General features: G+C 54.3%; 1 protein-coding gene across 4 annotated transcripts; it reads right to left on the reverse strand.

Moving 5' to 3' along the window:
* Nucleotides 1-721: 721 nt before the first annotated feature.
* SETD4 (SET domain containing 4) lies at nt 722-19914 on the reverse strand. Of its 4 annotated transcripts, XM_090271664.1 has the most exons (10): nt 19629-19914; nt 16072-16142; nt 15390-15485; nt 11974-12011; nt 9669-9757; nt 7953-8382; nt 5786-5960; nt 4188-4269; nt 3247-3327; nt 723-1418 (listed from the first exon to the last, which is right to left on the reverse strand). In XM_090271664.1, the coding sequence occupies exons 2-10, from the start codon at nt 16139-16141 to the stop codon at nt 1145-1147; spliced, it is 1335 nt and encodes a 444-aa protein (XP_090127790.1). In that variant the 5' UTR covers nt 16142; nt 19629-19914; the 3' UTR covers nt 723-1144. The 4 variants fall into 4 exon arrangements, with proteins under 4 accessions (XP_090127779.1, XP_090127790.1, XP_090127785.1 ...); XM_090271653.1 differs by lacking the exon at nt 19629-19914 and having other exon boundaries at nt 722-1418; nt 4188-4239; nt 16072-16165; XM_090271659.1 differs by lacking the exon at nt 19629-19914 and having other exon boundaries at nt 1202-1377; nt 16072-16165.
* Nucleotides 19915-19921: the final 7 nt, after the last annotated feature.

Genomic DNA, 19921 nt, shown 5'->3' on the forward strand with positions numbered 1-19921 from the left:
GCAAGCAGGACACCCAGGGAGAGGCAGGCCACGCGCGGGTCCGGCCGACCCCTCGCCCACCAGGCTCCCCTCATTCAGTTCGGCACCTGCCTCAGACCGCTGTTCACTGAGTTTAGAAGCACCACCAGGATGCGCGTCCGTCCCCACGCGGCCAAGTACACCCAGAGCCCTCTGCCCTGCAGATGTCCCTCCAGGTCCCCGGGGGCAGCCACCACTCAATCCCACAAAGAAAGAAGGCAGAGGACTAAGTATATCGTTGTTTAATAGAAACTAGTCGCTGACTGTCCGTGATTCCGTATGAAACACACCTGGGAGTGAGAACGTCTGAGAAGTCACCCCCGCCACAGGAGGGCGCGAATGCCCGCGGCGAGTCACAGCCAGGCGGCCTGTAAACGTCCGAGGGCCTCGGCGGACGCCTGCAGGACCTCGAGCTCCTCTGTCCACAGGGATTCCACCAAAGCGAGCTGGCTTCTCAGAGACGGTTCTCCGTCTTTCATGTGAGAGACCTGGAAGTCATTGTTAGGACCGTTGATTGTAATAAAAGGCACAGGACTTGTAGCACTTCGGGCACTTTTACGTGTACGATTCGGTAGCATTAAGTTTGTTCACAATGTTGCGTCGCCATCACCACAGCTGTTCCGTCATCCAGAGCAGAGACTCTGTCCCCATTCAACACTAAACACGACGTCCCCACGTCACCCTCCCCGGCCCCCGGCCCCCGCAGCTCTGCCTCCGTAAATTGGCCGAGCCTGGAGCTCACACACGTGGGACCGCAGAGCATCTGTCTGCCCGTGCGGGTTTGCTTCAGCGAGCATAGTGCTGTCTTCAAGGTTCATTAAAATTTCCTAAACCCCAGTAATGTTTTCATTCAAACAAGCTGATTTCTCACTCAATTATAACGTTTCACTAGACAAAAATAAAAGGGAGAGAGTACTTAAAGCTCCATCACCGAGAATTCATACAACAATGCTACCTGTGAAAAGGGTTAAGGCCCCAGGGACACAGACGACAGCGGGGTGACTGCAGGGGGCGGGGGGAGGCCATAAGGGGAGCAATGGTGATGGAAAAAACACACTAAACATAAATTTCTTAAAAAGAATGAAATTGCCAAGAAAAAATAATAATAAAAGGTTCGGACACAATGTTAAGTCAAAAGCAGAGTCCGCCTACACCCGCTGAGTAAGGACGGCACTGAGCAGCACCCGAAGGCGCACCGCCCCCCCAGCCCGTCGGAAGGAGGCGCTTCCTCATCAAAACCCGCCTCTAAGGAAAAGCCGCGGGGACAGGAACACACCTTCCGCAGCACCGCGGCCGTCTCCCCGGTGAAACGGCGGCAGATTTCCCGGGCCACGTCCAAGCTCGTCTTCTCGTTTGCGTCTGAAACCATTTCACCAAGAAGTGCTTTTTTCCAGCTCGGACTAGAACCGGAATGTTTAATAAGGTCATTTCAACAGGGTCTCAAAAACCAGAGAAGCCGTCAGCACCGCACAGCAGGGCCCCCCAGCGCCTGCCCCGTGTTCCCGGAGGCGGGCCCCCTCCCCCTCGCTCCCCCCCCCCTGCCTCCCCACGGCCCCCCACGCCCCCGCGGAGAAGCAGACAAGGGCCCAGAAGAGCAGGAACGACGGACAAAAAGCAGCGGGGAGGCGGCACTGTTGTCATCACGGGACCACGGCCACCGGCCACGGGGACGGAGCAGGAGACGCGCGGGAAGGCGCGTCCACAGCCCGAAGGGCCAGGAAGGGAAAGGCAGGCGTGTCCTTTTCTTCAAGGGACAGTTTCCTGAGCGACAGCAAACGGACAGGGACACGCGCGCAGAGTCCGACGCCGCGGACGGAGGAGCCTGCGGCGGGCCCCCTCCCCACGCCCCGCACACGAACACGCAGGCCAGGCCGGGGGCGCCCGCGACGTTTGCAGGTGGGGTTCGCGGGCGGGCGGGCCGGTGTGCGGGGCGGCGGGAGGGAGGGGGCAGGGCCGACCCGCACACTGGGCGGAGGCACCGATTCCGGAGGCGGTGGCTCAGAAGGGACAGGCGGGGGCCGGGCCGGTGCCCGGGACGCCCTGGGAGGGTGTAAGCAGAAGGCGCTCAGGAGGGCAGGCCCGCCCACAGCACGCCACGCAGGACAGAAGGTCTCCGCCGTCCGCGGCGTCAGGGCCAGTGGCCGGAACTCCAAGGACAGAGGAAGGGCGTTCACCCGTGACCGTCACCTAACCGAACCCTCACGATCGCCCGCGGAGAGCGCGCGGGTACCCCCGCGGGAGACGCAGAGAAACCAGGAACGGGGCGGCACCCCGGCCCCGCAGCCCGACGGAGGGAAGGGGCCTCGGCACGGCCTCCGCAAGCTTCCATTGATGTTTAATTTGAGGCGGCCCTGCCTGCAAAGGGCTCACTGTTTTCCCAAGAAGGAGGGAAAGGGGCGCACGTGGGCACCCACGAGGCAAAGTAAAGGGGAAGGGCCCGGGAACCAAGGTGAGAGAGCAGCGGGGAGCGGAGGCTGCGCCGCCCACGGAGCACCGTCTGCCGGGGCTCCTGGGGCTGAGAGTAAACCCAGCCGCTGCTGGGGTGGGGACCAGGGAGTGACCCTCCTCCCCAACACCCCGCAGAAGAAAAGGGTGCAATGTAATAGCACCAGAGGCACCCGAAAACGAGCGCCCGCCCCGCTCCCCAGGCCCGCGCTGAGGCCCACTTCTGGCACACTCTCGCTAACACTCCGGCCACCCGAGGGTGCTCCCTGCTCTCCCGGGTCTCCGGGAAGTCTCCGCACACGGTTCCCCGCCCCTGAGGCCGGCCATGCAGCGAGCCGCTCCCTGCTCCCTGACCGGCACCGGGCAGGGCAGCACGGCCGGGGGCTCTGGCTGGCGAACGGCCAGGACGCGTGTCTGCACCCCCACCAGCCCCACCATGAAAACATCCAGGCCTCTCCTTGCCCAGGGGTCTGGGTCTGCCCCCCGGGCACACCTGGTCAGGGGCTCCATCGGCCCCTGGCGAAAACCCACCCGCTCAGACATTCCTCTGGGCGGGACCAGTTCCCACGCTTCTGAGGGGTTTACCCTGAACTAGGGGCTGCAGGTCGCCGGGGAAAATCCCTGAGCAGGCACCACGAAGGTCCCCAGACCACGCACTCTGATTGCGATGCTAACACCAGAGACCCGGAAACGGAGACACTGAGACGTGAAACCCGCACCCCGACACACGCACCGGCATCCCAGGGTGTCACCCAGCACGCGGCCAGCCCATGGGGAACTTACAATTCTTCTGCCTGCAGGCACAACAGCTTGAGAGCCGTGAGCAGCCTCCACGATGGTCCGTCCCACCCGAATGTCAGATTTCTAAAGCAGAAACACAGGGACGAGCCCGTCACTCCCAGTGCCCCGCGACACCGTGACAGATGGCTCCGGGGCCAAACAGCTTTTCTAAAGTGGCCACCGAACGTTATGTAGCCTGCGACCTTGGTCACAGAGACAGAAGAGAAAAACAAGTCTGCAAATACTTATCAGCAAAGCCTGAGTAACAGAAAATTCTCTCCTGTTAAAAAGAAAAAAGGTAAACAGCCACTTCCCAGTTTATTTTGGTGAGGAGCTGAACTTGGATGGGGGTCCCAGCAGGAAGGCCATGCCATCGGTCACCGGGGGATAAACAGAGACGGAGCTGGGCTGTCCTGGGGACCACACCGCTGGAGAGCCTCCCGCTGAGGCTGGGTCACTGACCGCGGCGTCTCACCCCAGAAGCAGGCCTGAAAGGGGGCACCTCGAGCCTCCTCGGCCCATTCGTGTGACACTGCCCAGCCACCCCCACTCCAGGAGCCTGCGCCACAGGGCTAGGGGACGGGGGGCCAGCCAGGCCCCCACAGCCCAGCGCCCCCCCCCCCCCCCCACCTCACCACAGGCTGGAGACAAGCCCCACGGGGCCACCCACCAACGCATACAGGGCTCTCTTCTGGGACAGTGACTCCGTGGTTCAAGCTGGCACCTTCAGTCCCTGAGAACGTTTCCTGCCAAGCGTCTGACTCTCCTGTGTGCCCCACAGCACGAAGCATAAGTGACTGCGAACAGTGAGTGCTCAGTAAATTCCTACCTGGCCCCTGGTGACCGTCTGAAGGCATCTCATCCCTAGAGAAACAAACCCTAACCCTCGTTTTCTCATCAAAACTTCCTGATGGAACCATTCTGAGAGAAAGAAAAACACTTACTCTATAAAGTCATGATCCTTTAAAATGGAAAGCTTTTTGTTCATCTGTTTATCTGTTGATGGAAGGTATTTAACAAGCATATCTATATAAAAAAAAATTAGACTGAGATTTAGGGTGTAACTCAGACAAAAATATAAATCTTTCCTTCTCAGCTTCCGTTCCTTCCCACTGGCAATCAAAACATATGTAAACAGTTTTACTTCATTCACACACACACACACACACACACACACACACACACAATCTGGTCTTCAAGTCCAACTCAATGAGACCGTTATCAGCTCCAGAAAAGCCACCAGAACTCCAAGGCAGGGGACCGAACACCCACAGGCCAGCTCCTGCTCCCACTAAGCCAAGCGACCGACAAGGCCAGGCGGCGGGGCCCTCGGCAGGACTGCTGGGAGCACAGCCCCCGGAAGGGCAGGCTCTGCACAAGCCCAAGAAAACGCCCACAAAAAGCCAGAATTCACAGTGGTCTGGATGCCTGTGATCTCGATCAGAAGCTACTGAAATATGCAAAAATTCACAAAGCTACTGGGTAAGAGGGTCATGGGGGATTTTTCTATCTTTAAATGTCCTTTTAATATTTGGTTTTACTTTTTAAGTGTAACAACTAATACATAAATGTGGCTCACGGCCGTCAATAGGACGGTCATTCTGACGCTGAGGCTGAGCTGCAGGCTGGTTTCCCGGGACAGCCAGCCAGGCGCCGGCCTTTCTCTTCTATTTCATTTTCATAAACAGCATTATTCTTCTGCCTAAAGGAGGGAGCAGTATGGCCTCAACCAAGTTTCTATTTCCACTGGAACTTACATTAAAACTGTCTCAAATTATACACATAGTAACTGGCCATTTCTTCAAGGCCTAGAAAACTGTTTCTCTGCTGCTTCAGGAGAAGGGGGGGAAATCGGTCTTCTATGTAGTTTTTCATACTGTGTTTAGAACTTTCACAGCAAAGTTTAATAGCTAAATTATCATCTTAAAAAACAGTCATGCCAATGATGATGGCTAGTTAATAGGTCACAAAAGAACATAAATAAAAGCAGTATTTCAGCCCTGGCCGGCAGCTCGGTTGTTCAGAGCATCGACCCGATGCACCAAGGTTGCGGGTTCAATCCCTGGTCAGGGCGCCAATAAAAGGGAAAAAAACCAGTACCTCATTGTGGCACTGAACCCCAAAACAAGCTCTGCAATTAACACAGTCCTTTACATAGAACAGGTGCTTAGTAAATATTATTTGTTGCTTTCTAATCCTTTTCTATTTTTAGTAACAGTGAAATGTCTCAGTACATAAATTTCCCTTTCTCTCCACCTATTAATACATTTCTTCCCTCAGCACGTCGCCTGTTCTTCCATTCCATGACCTGACCTAATGCAATGAACTCTTTCCGGTTCTTCTCACCACCGATACCGACCTAAGCTTCGTCGCTTTTACTTCGTTACTGCAATGATGTGGTCAGCAAGGGTGAGGCTAGCCCTACCGAGGAGAAAATAAATGATATGCATTTGGAGGTCTGCCGTGTTTATTAAAACTTAAAATGACCTCAGCCCCAGATGCGGAGAAGTTCCCACCACCTTTGTAGTAAGAAAAGCCCAACCTTGCGCGACGTGCACCCCGGTGTGGGGGTTGCGGGGAGCCACGAAGCCATACTCCAGGAGCAGCCGCTGGCTGTCGTGCGGGCCGTAGCAGATGAGCACCTCCTCGTGCGGCCGCCAGCGCGAGCCGGTTCTGACCTCGTAGCAGTGACTTTCCTCATTAAATGCTGCTTTTACCTGTAAAGGGAAATCCGGGTAAGTGGTTTTCTAAAGCAAAACATAAAACTAAACAGACTAAGTAACTGCACTGATGTAAGCCAGGAGCCCCTTCCAGACACTCACACTGCCTTTACCCACAGCAGGAACAACGCCCACCCCCACTGCAGCCCCTCGGGTTCGCTGCACTCAGCCCCTGGGGGGGAAGGGGTCCTGCCTGGGGTTCTCAGGATGGGTGAACACATGACCCCGACAATGGGGGAAGGCCCAGCAGGCCACTCAGGGCTGCACTCAGGACCAGTCACCAGCAGGGCCATCGGAGGCGGCTTCGTAGTAACAAGGGGTCACCAGTTGCCCTGGCTCCGTGGGAAGATGTGATTTGCTTGTTTGAATAACTTTGAGGGCTGGCAGGGAGGTGGGACCTGGTAGGCTGAGGACCAGGAGGGGGGCAGCTAGTCTGGCTGAGAGCAACTGGCCAGGTGGGAAGCCTTCCCCGCCAGCGGGGGGACAGTCTGGGGAGAGCGGAGGACTCACAATCAGGACCCCGGGGCCCTGTGAGGCCCGAAGAATTCCAAGTCTCATAACACACAGCCCCTGAGCATGCTGTTATTGGCTGACACCGCTGTCCGGACTCTGTGACAGTTCCGTGAGCTGACAGGTGTGGAGGACAAGAGCAAGAGGACCCACTGCTGCCCACAGTGAGGAGTGGGTGTGAGCACTGAGCCCCCTCACGTGGCAGAGCCCAGCAAGGGGAGGATGACTGGCAGGCCGATGACAGGCCGGAAGTCCCGCCCCGCAGCACCGACGACGGACCAGGGCCGCGGGCTGGCAGTCCAGGCCAAAGGCCAACTGCAGCACAGGGGCCGGCGGCTCTGCCGTGAAGGGCTGGGGAGGGCCCACGCGGGGCCCCTGAGCCACAGGCCCACAGGCTGTAGCGGGCAGCGCCCCTACACTCAACTGGAAAATCACTGGGCCGGGGCATCGATGCACGAACGTCACGCCAGTGGGGACTGAGTCCCTGTGTCCGGTGTCCTGCTGTACTGCACACCCCTGACATCACTCATCGACATCGACCACAGGAACACCCTCCAGCCCGGCCTCCTTTGCTCAATGTTGTAGGGACGCAGCTTTCTACATGAGTGACAAGCAGACAGCAAGGAGACTGTCCTGGCCTCAGAAAGCGCAGTGAGGGCCTCCCCTCACCCTCCTCCCATGGCAGTGGGTCTTCTCAGGCTGGCACGGGGCGCGAAGGCGACAGCGTGAGCATAGGTCCCAGCCAATGTGCCTCCAAGGGGACTGAGTGGGTCACTGGTGGACCGATGCCCAGACGCCCTGTACCCTCAGAGCAGGCCTCTGCCCAGCAGGCCCCCAGACAGAATCGTCTCCTTCCTGTGCCCAGGGAGAGGGGCTGGGGAACAAGGATCTGAGACTGTCTCCTAAAGCGAGGCCCTTTCACAGTTTCCCAGACTCCTTTTCCGCACAAATATTTATCCATTCAACACAGGTTTCCCGAATGCCTGCTACGCGGCAGGCCCTGAGCCGGGCACTGAGGTTACACGGAGGAACAAGTCCCCGTCGTCTGCGACGGCAGAGCTCAGACGGGAAAGAAGGAAGGTGACCAGTGATCCCAGCAGACAAAGCTGACAGCGACGCCGAGCGTAAAGGGGGACGGGACAGGCAAGCGCGCCAGACCTCAGTGCCAGTTCTGGGAGGGAGGCAGGGGGACTGTACACCACGGGGCGGGGGTGGGGGGCCTGCTGGTAAAGACCCTCCAGCGGATGTGGCACCAGGCTCTGCGCGCCCGGAGAGCAGGGCAAACAGGGCCAAGGGAAAGGGTGTCGGGAGGGAAAACGGGGCGGGAGGAAAGGCAGGCGCGCACCGGATGGCAGGCAGGGCTCCCTACCGCCAGCTCCACCTCCCCCCGCGGTTCCCCTCGCTATTCTAGGTCCCGGGTTCTACATGTCGGAGTCCTTCCTGTCGAGACAGAACAGGTGCCCCTCGCCAACCTCTCACCTGGACGTGCGGGCTGTGATTGAGCAGATCCAGGTAGGGGGCCAGCGCGCAGGTGTCCGGCTCCGCGGAGAAGCACGGCCTCCGCGCGCGCTTCATGTACACGGCTCGGGTGTTGAGCGTGCACCAGGCCCACAGGAAGGCGCTGTAGCTGAAGATGCTCTCCGCGGCCTCCGAGAACAGAGGCTGCAGGGAGCAGAAGAAGTCTCTAGAGGAAGTAAACAGCTCCTGCACACGGGTTCTCTGCTCTCTGGCCTTCGCTTTCAAAGGTCTGGGGAGAAGATTCACCACTTCTGGCTCCAGACAAACAGGGCAGGTGTAGGTCTTCGGTAAAATCTCCAGGTAAGGCTTCCAGGGAGACCGATCCCCGGCATGCTTTTCTGCAACTAAAAAGGTGCACAGAGCCAGCAGAGGAGACGGAGGAGGCTGCCACCTTTTAAAATCAAAAGCCAGAATGAAAGAATTACTTTACTGAGAGATACAGACACCCTCGTGGTTGGTTCGGCTCCCAGAGGGGCTGGGCCATGGTCACACCTCGCCCCGCTTACTTCATGCGCCCACGGGAGGGCCTTCCTTCCCCAGGCTTCCCTCTCCAGAGAGCACCCCAACCCAAGTCCTCTGAGCAAGTCACATCGACACAAGGACGGACTCACTAACCCAAATCCCAGCTTTGCTCGCAAGAGATTCCTTTTTGCAAAACACCTCTTTGCTTCCAACTTGGTTCTCTGGTTTTAAAGCTTTTGGTGGAAGTCACCTGTTTTACTTGGATAATGATATAAATTTTGGTGGGGGGAGGGGACTGATGGGAAGAATCTAGACCTGCCCCATCCACTGGGTACATGTAGCTATTTCAATTTTAATCCTAAACTTACCATCTCTATTGTAAATTATACACTACAGTTTTTTCATTTGTTCCCAATAAAAAGATCTCATGCTGCAAGAACGTATTTAGAAAGTTTACATTAATCCTTCAAAGTCCAAATTCCTATATTGCCATATAGTGTACTCAAAATTTCAGAATGATACAGAAAATATTCATACTAAGAGCATCCTTGCCTCTACTCAGGCCAATAAATGAGCGTCAGGCCTCCTACAAAAGCAAGGGAGGTGGGGTGGGGGTTACACCCAGAACTTAGCCCGGGTTAAGAAACAATACAGCCTTTTAACCCTCACGATTTAGAACCCCGTCTGCTGAGGCTCTCAGGCACGCTGTCCTCAAGACAGCCCCCAAACAAAGGCCACCATCACACGTGCCGGGAGACAGCGCTCCGCTCCAACGCGGCCTCCTCTCCTCTTTGCTAAATAAAGCTAACGCTTCCGTAATGTCCAAAGCTCCTCAGAGTTGGAACGAAATGCAAACAAGTACCACAAAAGTAAAAATAAAAGAGCAGTTAATGTTTTTCAAGCTCTGCTATGATGGAGAACGGGCTCCTACAAGCCTGTCCGGTGATTTACCTCTTTTACCCCATTTAATCTTTACTTCCTGGAAGTGACTGGGCAGGATGCAACCCCACCTGCCAGGCAGCCAGATAAAAACCTTTAAAATGCAGTTTACAATGAGTTGAGACAAAACTTCACGGAACAGAGTAGACCTTCCGCATCATTGCAGGTATCAGCTACGCAAAGGGGCTGGGTCCTCATGAACGCTGTCTGGGTGACATGCCTGCTGATGACACAGACTTGGAAGGAGAAGCGCGTAGGCACATGTGGGTCACTTACTTAGCGATGTACGGCCCTAGGTAGCTCCTGATCACTGTGTCCGTGGTGAGCAGGCAGCTCTCGGGCAACGATATGATCACCTGTCCCTCCTCATGGAGAAAGAAACTGAGGGTTAGCGCACCTGCACTCTGGGAGTGGCCTGTGAGGATGCGTCTTCCCAAGCCCTGTCTCCACCACCCCCTCCTGAGAGCCCCAGGCAACCCAGCCTCAGCCGGCAGATACAGGTGGGGCTGCTCCCGTGCAGGCACTGTGACCCCGACAAGAGCTAAAGGTCAGGGAGGTGACTGACACCCATCACCAGCCAACCCTTCACAGGAAGGACTAAGGAGACACTGGGACGACTCCAATCAAACTGTCCCTCTGTTGACTCAGGCAAGGAAATTGTGTCGCCTTTGGGAAAGATGAAAGCCACCCAAAAACTCCAACTGGTGCAACCCAGGCACCAGGGACCGTTCCAGGCAGTGGCCTCCTCCCACACAGCCTGTGCCCCCGGCTAAGGAGAGGCCTCAGTTTACCACCTACAAAAGCAGTATTTCAGTTCCTCCCACTGAAACAGAAACGTAGGAAGGAAAATGAAGATGTCAGGTAACTGACACCAGAAACAAAGCACTAAGAAGCCAGATGTAAGCACCCATTGTCTTTGTAACCAGCACTGAAGTCAGAAATTCAGCCAACGGTCATCTGGGTTCCATCTCCAGAAATCGAGCGTAAGCCAGGCAATGACAACCGCCCGTCCTGTGCCCACAGCCATGGCGTTCTGGTCTCTGAAAGCCACAGGGTAAAGCGTTCTCTGTCCTGACTGGGGTAAACACCCTCATCATCGAAACTCATCCCACTGGACACTTAAAATCTGTGCATTTCCCTGTGTGTAAAGTAGGTCTCAATTTCCAGAAAGTCTAACACAGACGTCAAATTTCAAAGCACACGCACAGCATCTGCCCATTATCATCTCACGGTCTGAACCAGCGGTTCTCAACCTGTAGGTCGCAGCCCCTTTGGTGGTCGAACGACCCTTTCTCAGGGGTCACCTAAGGCCATCAGAAAACATATATATAATGACATATTGTTTTTGTGATTAACCACTATGCTTTAATTATGTTCAATTTGTAACAATGAAAATACATCCTGCATATCAGATATTTACATCACAATTCATAACAGTAGCAAAATTAGTTATGAAGTAGCAACGAAAATAATTTTACGGTTGGGGGTCCCCACAACATGAGGAACTATATTAAAGGGTTGCGGCGTTAGGACGGTTGAGAACCCCTGGTCTAAACAAAAATAACCTGCCGCACACATGAGGTATATCCCCCCATCCTGCTACAGAATGGATTACCCCTCCATCCGAAAATAAAAATATTATATAACCATGTGGAATGTACTTACTAGTAATTACCTGCATACTGAAAATGGTTAAGATGGTAAATCCTAGGTTACATATATTTTGCCACAATTAAAAACTATTAAGTAATTTAAAATTTGCAATAGCATAGAAGTACAACATTAAGTTACCATTCTTTACAGTAAACATACGTACGTGACTGGGTCTTACACAAGTTATGAAATTATAAATTTAAGTAATTAAAAATAAATTAAGAAGTTAACCGGTAGCTTTACAGAAAGGTGTCGCGTGTCCTTCACACGGCACAGAAAGCACGACAGCGGGCCCCGGGGCTCAGCTGTCACCCAGGTGCGGAACCAGAGCGGAGGCCCCGCCCCCTCCACTGAGCAGGCCTCTCCGATGACAGCCCCCCGCCACCGGCCCGCTGAATACGCGATCTGACTAATGAAGCGTGCGTGGCAGAGGCCACCGGCCGCGGCGTCCACAGCCTCCCCAACCCCACCTGCGGGGCACTGCGCCGGGCCTCACCTCCCCCGAAGCCGGCTGGGCCGCGCGCCTGGTCGCGGGCACATGAGCTGAGGCCGGCGTTTCCCGGCGGGAGGAAGCCCGCCCTCCTCGCCCACAGGCGACCACGCGGGACCCGAGGGCGTCAGGCCCCTCTAGGGCGTGGGCAGAGCCGCAAGGGGCCTGGGCCACTGCTGGCCGCCGATGACACCAGCCAGGGCCGCCTACCCAGGCCTGTGCGCGTGACGGCAAAATGCACTCCTGCGTCTAAGCAGTTACTCTGGGTGCGTCTTACATGCAGCAAACTAGACTCTAACCGACAGAGCTGTGCTAAAACACACCTGTTAGGTAAAAAATGCCTGTGTGTCTGAAATATTTTTAATCAGTTGATTTAAGCCACAATAAAAAGGCAGCAAAATCTATACCGGGTTTCGAACGGAAGAGAAAGATTCTCACCTGCAGACACGTTTTGCTCATCAGCCCCCTTCCCGTACCTAGGAACACAAAGACAGGAAAAGGGTAAATAAACCCTACCACGGCTTCCAGGGCTCCGAGACACCTGAATAAGAGACGTGAATGAACTCCAAAATCACACAGAGCTGAAGCTGGGCGTCTTGTATCCTTTGACCCCAACAACCCCCGAGGATCCCCAAGCAATTCTGGAAGAGGCCCTGACCCTTCCTTTGGGCTGTAATCCTTGAAGGGCAAAGTGAGCCTCAGAGCCAAGACCTACAGATCATGGGCTTTCTATAGATGTGCTGCTGGGCCCCCTACCTGCTGGGCCTCTTACCTGCTGGGCCCCCTACCTGCTGGGCCCCTTACCTGCTGGGCCCCTTACCTGCTGGGGCCCCTACCTGCTGGGCCTCTTACCTGCTTGGCCCCTTACCTGCTGGGGCCCCTACCTGCTGGGCCCCTTATCTGCTGGGCCCCTTACCTGCCGGGCCCCTTACCTGCTGGGCCCCTACCTGCCGGGCCCCTTACCTACCGGGCCTCTTACCAGAACTTTAAGTGGGCCTCTCTCTCCTGGGGCCTACCAGCCCGGGGACAGGGGGCTACTCCTAACACCCACCCGACCTTGGAGGCCTCAGGCCCCTGTTCCCAGACCCAGCTTTTCCCATAATGACTTGAGGCCTCTTTGACTGACTGACCCGTAATGCCCAGTCGGGTCCCACAAAGCCTAGGCTATGCCCCCCACCCCCCGCTTCCTTCACCAGGCAACACGAGACTGGGCGCTTTCCTTAAGTGGATGAGCTCGGTGGGGCGGACCTGGTGCCATCTGCGCCCTGTGAGCCAAGGCCTTGGCCGGCACGGCCACACCCAGGATCCCCAGCAGCAGCAGCCCCCAGGGCTCGCCCCACGTGCCCAAGGCTCCCCTCGGGCCGGCAGAGGGGCCACGTGACCAGTCCTGGCTACATGGGCCTAGAATACTCGTCTCTCCAAACTCACAGCTCTCAGCCTTTTTCCTCTCGGTCTGCGGGACCTCTGGCCAGTCCAAACTCACCTCCCCACCCAGAAGCACACCACCCGATCAGACACGTGGTTTCGGTTTTAAGAATTTAATTTCTCGTGCGTGTCCCACGTGGAGGTAATCGCCCCTGCGGGCCAGAACTCCTCCTGGAATCAATAACTAAGAAAACGCCCCACCCCCCACCCCAGGGTCATCCTTTAAAAGGCTTGCATGATAATTTAAGGGGACGATTATCTCCAAGCATACACAGGAGTGGGCTAGATAGCTGTACAGTTGTGACACACGTAAGTAACACAACAATAAGTAATAATCTAAGAATGATCTGTGTGTTTAACATACTCACAACTGTAAACCTACTCTGCTCACCCCTGGATATGAACAGAACCTGGCTGTGGGATAAATCTGGAAGATACTTACCTGTGTTTCTACAATGCAGCGTCGAAGACCAGAAAACAGACCACAAGAACCTCACTCACTGTGGCGAGGCAGGAAGCAGCCACTGGGGTCTTACCAAAGTAAAGCTTTTTACAGACCCCCCACTGCCTTAAAACCCTGCTATCACACAGCTCCCGGGGGGCCACAGCCAGCCGGTGCTCCGGCGGTGGAAGGACACACTGGGGTCACTTCCCAAAGCATCAGTCACGGGACAGTCTGAAGACTGAATCCTGCCTGCATCTTAGGATCCCAGCCCTGCCCCGCCCCACCCCCAGCTAAGGCTTAATTCCCCCAAATTGTGTACATTCTGCCAGAGTGCCTCCATGACTGTGAATCTGGAGTGGGGCCCAGAGAGACTTGTTTCCACTTTTGAAAACAGGAACTCTTCACTGCTCCACGTTATAAACGGATTACTTATTTCCAGGCATTCCGTTCACACTCTCCGTCCACTCCTGCTGGATAGTTCCTGCTCCAGGCAAGCTGACGCCGGGGGAGCAGGCCGGCCTCAGGCCCCGAGTGCCCACCCGTGGCTCATTTCTCCCCGCCACCGCGTGAAGAACTCACCCAGTAAAACCTAAGAATGGGACTCTTACTGACCGCGCCCTGACACACGACAACAGGAGCGTCGGTCACAGATGGACAAGTACAACTCACCACCATTAAGAGCAGCTCCAACAGAAAAAGGCTCAGACAAGTATTTTAGGCCAAGGTCACCGTGTGTAACTGACACGCAGGCAGCGACCCTGACTGCGTCCCCTGACTCAGCCAGGGCACACGTGGTCAATCGTTTCTCTGGGGTGATGTGTACGGACGTCAATGTGCTCAGTTCAATAACCTGGTGGGTACTTGAATGACCATTGTAATGGCTCAGGGGGGTGTTCGGACACATGTGACTTAAATCTCCTATCGGGTAAAATGCCTGCACCCGAACTGTGACGCAGACTGTCCAGGCCCTGAGTGCCCAGCTGCCTCGGCGCTGTAGCAGGCGCACATCCTTTGCAAGGGCGTCGTGGTCCTCCCCGTGGGCACCCCAAGCCCACCTCTGGACAGAGCCGGGCGGCCCTGCACGCAGGCACACAGCCCCAGCAAGTTGCCTGGCTTCTGTAAGAGAATGTTCCGGAAGAGAATGCTAACCCAAAGTCCATGAGAAGATGCTCAATTTCCAGAAAAGACTATTAACTCAACTTCCACAGCGAGCTGCTCCAATTCAGAAGAGAATGTTAACCCCCGCTGCTCAGGCAGGGGACGGCACCTGGGGAGCAGCTGAGGCCTCCCCGGGACGCCTGTCTCAAGACACATGCCAGAGAACCCCACATCCACTGGCCGTTTGGGACCCCCCCCACCAGAAGGCAACTGTGACCCCCTGAGCTGTGGGGTAACCCCGTCAGCCTGCAGGGCTTGGCAGGTCCCAGGACCTCCCCATAAGTGCGCTGAGAGGAGGAGGCAGCTGTGGCCACAGTGCACACAGCCCCCCCTCCCCACCCCCCCAGGACCCAGTGAAGTCATCTCCCTCAGGCCTAAGTGCCAGGGACGCCTGCACCTCTGCTGTGGACAGCCGAGGTGTGCAGACGCCGAGGTGCAGGTAAACAACCACGTAATGTATCTGAGCTGCTGGAGGGGGGCATCAGAGCTGGGGCTCCCCTCTGGGGGACGCGCGCGGTCTTACCATTGTCCTTACATAGTGTCCTCGTCCCTGCCTTCTCCTCAGTTTTCTACTTCCAGGTCCCTTTTTTAATTTCGAATTTTACTTCCCCATGTTGGAGCTGCTCCCCACAGGCCGTTTTATTTTTAGAACAAGGTCAAGTATGTTAACCCACCTCCACCAACGCTACAGCTGCCAGGCAGGAAGCCTGACACACAACACAAGCCCAGCTCCCAGAGAGAGCACAGCCACCTGCAAGGCTCGCCTGTGCCTTCCTGTCCCCTGTGCCCACGTCCCATGGGACAAAGGCCAGGAGAACGGACTTACCTGGGAAGCAGGCGGGTACTAAGTTTGTATCTTCAAACTTCCTCTCTTTCAGCCACTTCTTAAGCTCTATAAACTCAGGCTTGAAGCTCTCGTTCACTGATCAAAGGAAAGGGAAAATGGGGATTAAAATTACCACATAATCAGATCACCATTTAAAAAGAAAATCTCTGATGACTTGTCTCAGTGTTGTCATAAAAGGGAATAAATTTTTCAATGTACAAACCATGTAAACTAAAAAGAAAAATGACACGATCATCTCAGAGAGGCAGGAAAAGCAACCGTAAAATCTAACATTATGATGTACGCGGTACCGTCCAGGTAGCGAGGCCCTTTCACACACAGGAGGTCATTCTAACCGGGCTACCCTGAACTCAGAATGATGAGTTTATATACAAACACTGGTGCCCTGCAGGTAATTAGAGGTCAAGAGAGAGTTTAGGGCTAGAAACAGAAACCTGGAAGTCTTCCCCGGAGAAGACACAATTGAAGGAGTGATAAATATATTTACATTCCCACAAGGGTTAGAAAGAACATAATGGCACAACTACGGAGTATTCTTTAAGAAGCATTCTCTGTGAACATTGCCCATGTGCCTTTGAGAAAAGCTATTTGCATCTCTTAATACCAAGCCAACAAATAAATTCCTTTTTTCATCACTGGCACCAAAAAATCAAAACTGTACCTCCTCTTGATTGAGAACTGAAGAGTTTTCGTCTCCTGATTCGGCTTGTTCTTCCTCTTCCCTTCTTCATACTGAAATAGCAGTTACTGATTAGGTGCCGTCTCTCCCAGTGTACGATAATCACTGTTCTTTGTACCTATAAAGATATAAATAGACAAACATATTTTATTTGCTAAACCATTCCTCTAAAGTGTTTTTGTATACAGGACGTTTTACTGAGCTAAATCATGATCCACAGTGCAGTTAAGGAATGCCCATCTTATTGGTCACTCTAAAACAGTTCTATCTTGAGAGCCAATTAAATGCTGATTAATCACGTGAATCCTTATAACTGATTTGATAATCGTGTGCTTTTGTTACAGGAGAAACCCTGGTTCTTCTCCATGACGCAGTAAAGAATTACAGACCAGCAAGCCTATTAGCGTTCACGCAAAGTTTATTAGTGCTAAGTTGAATGAGAGAGCAAAAGCAGGGGTGACCAAAGCAAGGATGGCCAAAGGCTGGGTGACTGGCAACCATGTGGCCAGAGCCCAGGTAGCCAAAGGGCCAAGAGAGGAGAGCAAGTCCTTCGTCCTGAGGACTTGCTTTATTTTTCATTCCATAAGATGAACCTAGGTTTAGAGGAAAACAAGAACAAAAATATTCTGAACCAAATGGTGTACTAAAACATTTAATAAAATATAACAATATTTCAACCACGTAAAGTGAACAGCAGTCAACAGCGGGATTAAGAACCATCCTCACTTTTCATAGGGTATAAGCCTACGATCTCATTGCCTGAGTGACTGTCTGTACGTATAGGCCTCACTTAATCCTGTCTGCATTGCTGCCTCCTGAGACTCAACAGTTTGGCTGAACTAAGTGGCTGGGTTGGTGAAGAATGGGGTGGTCTGTGGGCTTCACTTTAAAACTGGTTTCTCTTTTCTATCCTAATGGCTTGGACGGGAAGGCCCAGAGGTCTGAGAGGGGGGGAAACCTAAAATATTCCCCTCAGCCCAAACTAAGTATAGTGGGCAAAAGTGTTTTGGACAGGTGAGATGTGCCTGGCACACCTTCCTCCAAAGAAGCCCTTTTTTTTTCTTCCCCTAATGTGGGACATCGAAAAATTAATCCCTGCCTTCTGTTATCTAGTGGTTATGGATTGAATGATGCCTTCTAACTCTGTTGCCAAAGCTGTTGCCCCCAGAATACAACAAAAATGCCAGCCTGTTAAACCAAGCACGCCCTTGTCCGGGGACAACCAACTGACCTGGAGTCTGCACGATCCTTCACCACGTGGGAAGGCCACCCTCCCCTCCTCACCCCCATGCTTATTAGGGATTTCTGGATCCAAGGGCAGGTAGGACAACGACCATGTCCAGCTTGAAGCAGCTAGAGGAGCTTGAGACCTTTGCCCATTGTCCTTTATGAGATTATAAAGGGTCTTAAGTCTGAGAGGGGAGAATTGTTACAGAGCGAGGGGATCCCCCCAAAAAATAAATAAATAATTTAAAATTTTAAAAACCATCCTCACTGTCATTAACAAATGAGGAGAGACTTTATGGTTCAAGTGCTCTTCTAGTTTTCTGGGAACCCCAAGAACTCATCATTGCTACTGTCAGAATTTATGAAGCTCAGGTGCTCACAATCACTGATATCACTCTCTTCGCTGTCTTCATACTGACCAGATGCCCTGAGATTCGGCAGTAAAGTGGGACATTTAAGCGTCCCCAGGGGTTTCGCGTGGGCCCACCGCTTCCTCTTCTAACAGCTGTCACCACCGCTGACAGGTCAAGTCATACACATCATGGTCTGTGCTGCAATATTTTCTCCATAAAACACAGACATTTTCCCCCACTTCTGGGGGAAAAAAGTGCATATTATGGAGCAAAAAATAAGTATATAGTTGATTGATGGGTAAAGATGGTGCCAGCTTTCCCAGGGACATGTGACCACCCAAACACAGGTAGGGGTGGGGGGCTGTTAGCCCGAATCCTTATCGTGCTCTGAACTTCATTTGTTCATTTTATATATGTGACAGGAAGCAGGCAGTTAACCAAAGCTGTTTTATGGGGGGGTTATTTTCTCCTTTGGGTACTTCAGTCCCCCTCTCCTTCCAGGCCTTGGGATGAACACAGAGTCTCAAGGTTTTTCTTTTCCCAGCTCGTGGAGACGACACACGCAGACGTGCCAGGGCTCCTCCCCCGCTGCAATATCACAGCCCACTTGTGTTGCTCAAAACACCTGGCAGCCTTATCGGACCAGGATCCTGGGTCAGTGGGGGAGACCCGTCTTCTGTTGCTCCACGCCTCCTGTGTGAAGTTCTCAGTGGGATGGCAATGGTGAAGGCCCTGCCTTGTTCTCCCCTCTGGCCCGCTCATTCTGCTCTCACACTTCGGGGACTTGTACATCACAATCTAAGCGACATTCACTAAGCACCAAACTACACTTCTGAATAAACAGGAGCCATGACGCGCCCCGTCTGTCACCCAGGAAGTCTTGGAAAGAAAAACAAAAACAAAAAAACAGGATCCTGAGGCAGATATAATTAACTGGGGTTCGCAACAAGTCGGGGAGAGAATGAGCCGAGAAAACAGACAAAACAAAGAAATAATCATAAAAACTAAAATGACCACTAGTTTCTCCATGTTACTTCCTTGGAAACATAAACACAAAATCCATTAAAAACAACCTTAGGTGTATTACGCAGCGACTAACAGGAAAAACATATACACTAAAAGGTAAAAACGTCTAAGATATATTAAGTGAAAAAACTAAGTCGCAGAACATTACAAACTCAAGGATCCCTTCTAGGTTTGCCTCTGAGCACATTATATGTGTTTATAAAACCAGAGGATTTAAGGGAAGATATTCAAAGATGTGCAAGGGGACGGTGCTTTGCCTGTTACTTCTGTATCCTCCGCCTCTGTGATTTATGAATACGTAACAGGACGTGATTTATGAATACGTAACAGGATGTGAACATCACTTGCGTTTCTGTGTGTGCACGTCAACGACACAACTGTTTGCAAAATCTACTACGGATGCCGGACAGAAACCAGGAACGCGACAGGAGCCCCGGGCACTATGAACATCGCACTGCAGCCCCCCTGAAAGGGTCACTGTTCCATCTACCGGGGGTGGGGAGTGGGATCCCCGTGTGCACCCGACTGGGCCCAACGCCCTCCCCCGACCCCCACCCCCGCTCTTCCGCTCTGGTGCCCAGCGCACCGCCCCCACGCTGACCCCCGGCCGCTGCGCGCGGGTCCCTGGTCCGGGGAGCGAGCGCTACACGTGGAGCCTGGGTGACAGCCCGACCAACGGCACCGTCCTTCCTCCCACTCCCAGACCCGGCTGGTTCCAACCCCCGGCTTCAGGCTCCTTCGCATCCCGCCCTCCTCTCGCCAGCGCCTTAACAGCGGCTTCTTGGACCAGAACTCGCCAAGAGGACGACTTCCGGGCCTAGCGGAGGCATGCAGCGCGAACTCAGGTCGCCGTCTTAGATGAAAGGCTCCAGCGCACGCCGCTCCCGTTACCCGGGCAACGGGAGGCCCGGCCCGGAAGTGCTTCCGGCTCACCTCGGCGGCGGGGAAGCGGGCCCAAGGCGCGTGGACCCCGGAACACCACGAGCTGACGAGGCGGCCGCAGCAGCAGCAGCAGCAGAGGGGGAGGCCGGGCGCCGCCAGGACTGCCTGGAGCCCCCACTACCCGAAACCAAGCTCTCGGTGGCCAGCAGGCGCCCTCCCTCCGCAGCGCTGTCGCCTGGCGCATGCGCGGTCTTCCGGATGCGCCAGGGACGCCCAAACCGGCGGGATCTAGGCGCCCGGACCCAGGTTAGGGGGCTCTGCGCTCTGAGGAGGCGCCCCTGAGA

Source organism: Furipterus horrens, unplaced genomic scaffold (genome assembly GCF_987537825.1).
Source record: "Furipterus horrens unplaced genomic scaffold, mFurHor1.1.pri manual_scaffold_1, whole genome shotgun sequence".
Lineage (NCBI taxonomy): Eukaryota > Metazoa > Chordata > Mammalia > Chiroptera > Furipteridae > Furipterus > Furipterus horrens.